We start from the raw sequence: 5,351 nt of genomic DNA on the forward strand, positions 1-5,351 counted from the left end.
ATTTCCATATGGCAGGCGGACGAGTTGGGTAGTTGCCGTCGCTTTATCAGCCGTCCCTACAGCGTTTTTAGTGTGGTCTTATCCACAAGAGACGACAACTTATCCTTTCTTGCAAGGATTCGTTGGATTGTTTATTAGTATTTTATTATCGTAAAAATGGATTAATACTGCCAAGATAATCTACAACCTTCAATATTCAAATTTCATATATGTAACGTGCAATTCAACTCCATCATCTCCCATCAACCTCGCAAAATCTAGGCCGTCGGACCAACTTTTGTTATGCACATCTGGTGGCTATATTCATTCTGCACTCGAAATTCAATTTTCAAATTCATATGTTTTTATTTTTTTATATTTTAGATTAAAAATATGTTTTGTCCTATAAAATTTTATAAATTCGTGTACTTTAACATAAAATCCTATATATCTCCAGGGAATTGGGTAAGATTTTACCATCCTACCAAATCCCATATTTAGTAATGAATCGAAACATTATATATATATATATATATATATATATTGTAGTTAATGATAAAAAATTAAAAAATGAAAATATAGAAACACTTAAACCATTAAAATAAATTTAATAAATGATATATAATTGAATACACTTCATCATTTTTGTAGGAAACAAGAATGCCAACCTTGTGTATCCATATAGCCCCAACAGACAAATAATTAGTCAAGAATAAAATGAAAAAAAGAATTAAAAATTAAAAAATAGCTTAAATCAACTTCTATATAACCCCATTCACCATTTTTTTATGGAGCAAGAGTGTCAATTTTGTGAATCTGTATAATCTCAACAGACAAATAATTAGTAAATAAAAAAATGAAAGAAAAAACAAGCAACAAAATTTTATCTTAAATCAACTTCTTTTGATGGATTACCTTGGTATCAAATGATTGCGATCGACTGAAACATTGAAATGAATACACATGGTTCATCAAAGCATCACAAGTATCCCATGCTTGCCTGAATTTCTCTCATACTTTAAAGAAATAGAACATGTAACTTGAAAAAATAAAATAAACTTACTGCTAACAAGTTGATAAACTCTCCACTTAACTATTTTAAAATATTCTGATTTATTCTAGTTGAAATGCCACGCGATAACATAAGACCAGTTCACATGTCCTGGGCACATCATTCATCATCATTTAACGATGTTAGTCTCAATGGCTATAGTAGAACACAAAACCTATAGTTCATGGGTATATTGAACATTTAAAAAGTAGAGGCATCTAACCCAAACGATCTTAATAGCAATATAAAATATTATTTTATTATGAGTTCAAACAGTTGTATTTATGGTATGTAAGTGTTGTCAATGATTAAAATGATTATGAACAAATACTACCTTCTAATCATCTTATTCCGTTTAAAAAAGATAGAGGCTTCACATTAGAATATTTTGATAAAGTACAGGGAGCATCCTTGCAATTATACCAGTTAATTAAGACGAGAGGTATCAGAAGCATTAGACCTCACAATCCTATCATAAACCCACCATTCCCCACCGTCACCTGTAATTCTTTGTTTCTTCTAACATTTACTTACCCACCATCTTCGTATTTTCCTTCACGATATTCTCGAGTTTTCTTCTTCTTTCTCCTTTCCCGGAGCAAAACCTTTCAAAAAGTCAAACCTTTGGACTTCAATCCAATAAAAAAAGAAATAACCATGACAAACTACGGCACAATCCCGACATCTTCGTCGGCGGGACCGTCGGCGAACATCGAATACCTATCTCGAGCGAAGGAACGTATCAAAGAAGGGCTCGCAGATCGTCGTCCATGGAAACTTATGTTCAACATACGCTCCTTCAACTTCCCCGGGAACATATCCGATGCTATTTCCAGGGTTAGAAGTAACGTTGCTTACTTCACCATGAACTACGCCATGATCGTGCTTTTCATCCTTTTCCTCAGCCTTTTATGGCACCCCGTCTCCCTTATAGTCTTCGCAGCCATGATGGCCGCCTGGTTGTTCTTGTACTTCCTACGGGACGAGCCTTTAGTTGTTTTCCGCCGTACCGTCGACGACCGTGTGGTGCTGATCGTCCTGGGGGTTTTGACCATCGTCTTCTTGCTGTTGACGGATGCGACGCCGAATATTTTGTGGTCGCTTTTGATTGGCGCGGTTGTCGTCTTGGTCCACGCTTCCTTCAGGAGGACCGATGATTTGTATGATGAGGAATCTACTGGCTTGATATCTTCTCCATGATTCCTGGGTTTACTTCTTTTCTTTTCAATGCTATTCTTTGTTTGGTTTTAGTTAAGTTCTTATTGGTAAAAGTATAATTTCGTTTGTTTGATTGTGTTGTTTGATTGAATGGGATTTATTTCTTGTTTAACATTGTTAAATGCTTGAATCGTAATTGACCGGAAGGCTTGCAATTGGCAAGTAATTTTGACTTTGAATGGTGGATGAGGAGTGATGGGCATTTCATCCCGATGAGTTTCAACCTAATTCGATCGTGTTAGATTTTTGAATTAAATAATTTTTTTTTCTAAACCCGGATTAAGTGCATGCAGAGATAGAGATGAAACTGTTTAAATTTAAATCAAATTTGAATAAATTATAAATCTAACTCAACTTGACCTATAATCATCGGGAATCTATCGTTAAAGGTTGGGGTAGATTTGAAGGAGTGCTTTTTAGCAAATGAAGATCGAATATTAAATAATTGAAGGGACAGAAAGTGAGGCGAATGTTAAACAAATTTAAAAGCTGATGAGAATGGGTCCTCATATTGACAATGCCAAAAGGTGAATGCACATGGATATGGTGCAGTGGTCACTAATCAACAGGGAAGCGACATCAACGGTAATGCAAAAGATTCAAGGCTTTTTGCCAATTTCATTTGCTAAACTTACGTAATGGGTAAATGTGATTTCAGATTTGAAAACACCCAAATTTGCTTTATTAAACGCCCCCTAAACATAAGGGAAAAACAAAGTTAGATCCACAAATTGAGGGGGGGGGGAATTTAGAATCATGTCTAACATCAAGGTGGGCAGCATGATGGACCAAACTTACGTAACAGTTAATTTTTTAATAGTATAATATGATTATATGAAAATATTTGTTTAAAATTTTTTTAATCCATTCGTAATGTATATACATCTTATAAATATAGCTGTTCAAATTCAAAAAATTTAGAGTTAATAATATTTATTTTATTAAATTAAAACTTTTAAAAATAATAATATATTTTTTATTAATGAAACTACTTGATAAATTCAATTTGAGTTAAATTTTCTGAGGTAGAATTGGTTATGTTAAACATATTCTATTCTTTATCTATTGAGATATAATCGGTGTTTCTTAGCGGTAAGGGGAATCATGACGTCCATGTGGAACTCATGTGAGCGAGAGCCCCACCAATCTTCCGCGGTGGACATTGGATTTATTGGGCTGGATTTCAAAAGGAAAGAAAGAAACGGTAAAGCATTTTTTTAATTAAACCTTTTTAGTGTTTTTGTTTTGTTCACAAACTTTTAAATTTTTAGTTTTATCAATAATTTTTTTATTTTTTTATTTTGGTTACTTACCCGTTAAATGTCTGACGTCAACATTAAAATGTTACATTTTCAACCATTTTTATTTTTTCCTAAAATTTTAATCTTATTCATTCGCATACAAAAATAAATCAGATTCTAATGTTCCACAAAAAAATTGATTGAATAACGGTCTAAAATGACTTTTATAGTGACAGTGATTGGATAGTGATTGAGTAATGGTTTAAAATAAGAGAAAATCGCCTCAGTGACCAAAAAAAAGTTATAATATACGATTTTAATCAACTTTTTTTGGATTTGCCAAAATGACCAACAAAATCGCAACGCGAAATAAAAATCGCAACGCGATCCCCAGAATCGCAAATCAGTTTCCAGAATCGCAACGCGATTCTTGAAAATCGCGATGCGATAGTACAAATTCGCATTGCGATTTTCCATAATCGCAACGCGAATATGAAAATCGCAACGCGAACACATAAATCGCAACGCGTATCCGTAAATCGCAACGTGTATCCGTAAATCGCAACGCGTATGGGTAAATCGCAATGCGTATCCGTATATCGCAACGCGTATCCGTAAATCGCAACGCGTATCCGTAAACCGCAACGTGTATCCGTAAATCGCAACGCGTATCCGTAAATCGCAATGCGTATCCGTAAATCGCAACGCGTATCCGTAAATCGCAACGATAATCCGTAAATCGCAACGCGTATCCGTAAATCGCAACGATAATCCGTAAATCGCAACGAGAATCTGTAAATCGCAACGATAATCCGTAAATCGCAACGAGAATCTGTAAATCACAACACTGAAATTTTGGGTATATAACACTGAAATCATAAACTAAATCCCTAAATCGCAACTCATTCCATCTCCATCTATCACTCTCTCCGGCGACATCCGTTCCTATATCCAACGACATCCTTCCCCATCCGGCAACAGGTCTTAGTTTCGCATCTCGTTTGTTTAGTTACAACCATGAAATCATCTAATGTTGATCATGTTTGGATAGATTTGTGTTTTGGAGGGTCATGGGATAATGTTAATGGTGTTTTACAATATGCCTTTACCCATAAATCTTCAACTAAAATTGTCTTTACAAAAGTTAACTTATGAAACTCTAATGCTACGTGTTTCAAATAAATTGAATTTAGAGCCCCTAAGTGGATTTAGGCTATCTTATCAGAGAAATGGTAAAGTTTATTTGTTAACCGACAATGAAGATGTTGAACGATTCATTGCTTACATTAGTGTTTCACAAGATGATGTTACATTGTATGTTGTTGAACCTAGAAGTAGTATTGTTGGGTCAGTAGCGGGTAGTAATCAACTAAGTTTTTCTCAAAACCCACAACCTTTCTCTAATCCAAATCCCAATCAACTTTCAGCACCAAATTCCGGTTTTCGTATTGACCAGTTAGACGATGATGAGCCAACAGAAAAAATTGTGAGTACTAGTCAGTATTCGAAATTTGGTCTTGGTCAATATCCGGACTTTGATATTGGTCAATACACGGATTTTGATGATGTTTCAGAAGAAGAAACAGACCATGCGTGTAATGATATTGATATTGGTCAATACCCGAATTTTGATGATGAAACAGCCGTTGCCGAAGAATGTAATGTTGATGATAATGAGGAGGAAGTTACGACTATGAATGAACATGTTGAACATCCATTCTGTAATTCATATAATCCTGAAGAAGAAAAAAGAAGAAGAAAAAGTCCCCGAAGAAAAGAAAATGCCACGGGCGTATAACTGGAATATGCCAGAATTACTTCAGATACCGGAAGAAGAGTTGATAAAGAAAGCAGTTGATTGT

At 34.7% G+C, this 5,351-nt stretch overlaps 1 protein-coding gene across 1 annotated transcript; it reads left to right on the forward strand.

Moving 5' to 3' along the window:
- The first annotated feature begins 1,537 nt into the window (after positions 1 to 1,537).
- LOC120217789 (PRA1 family protein F3-like) lies at positions 1,538 to 2,360 on the forward strand. Its single transcript, XM_039214865.1, has one exon. The coding sequence runs from the start codon at positions 1,688 to 1,690 to the stop codon at positions 2,228 to 2,230; it is 543 nt and encodes a 180-aa protein (XP_039070796.1). The 5' UTR covers positions 1,538 to 1,687; the 3' UTR covers positions 2,231 to 2,360.
- The last annotated feature ends 2,991 nt before the right edge of the window (positions 2,361 to 5,351 follow it).

This window comes from Hibiscus syriacus, unplaced genomic scaffold (assembly GCF_006381635.1).
Source record: "Hibiscus syriacus cultivar Baekdansim isolate YM2019G1 unplaced genomic scaffold, ASM638163v2 tig00110187_pilon, whole genome shotgun sequence".
Classification (NCBI taxonomy): domain Eukaryota; kingdom Viridiplantae; phylum Streptophyta; class Magnoliopsida; order Malvales; family Malvaceae; genus Hibiscus; species Hibiscus syriacus.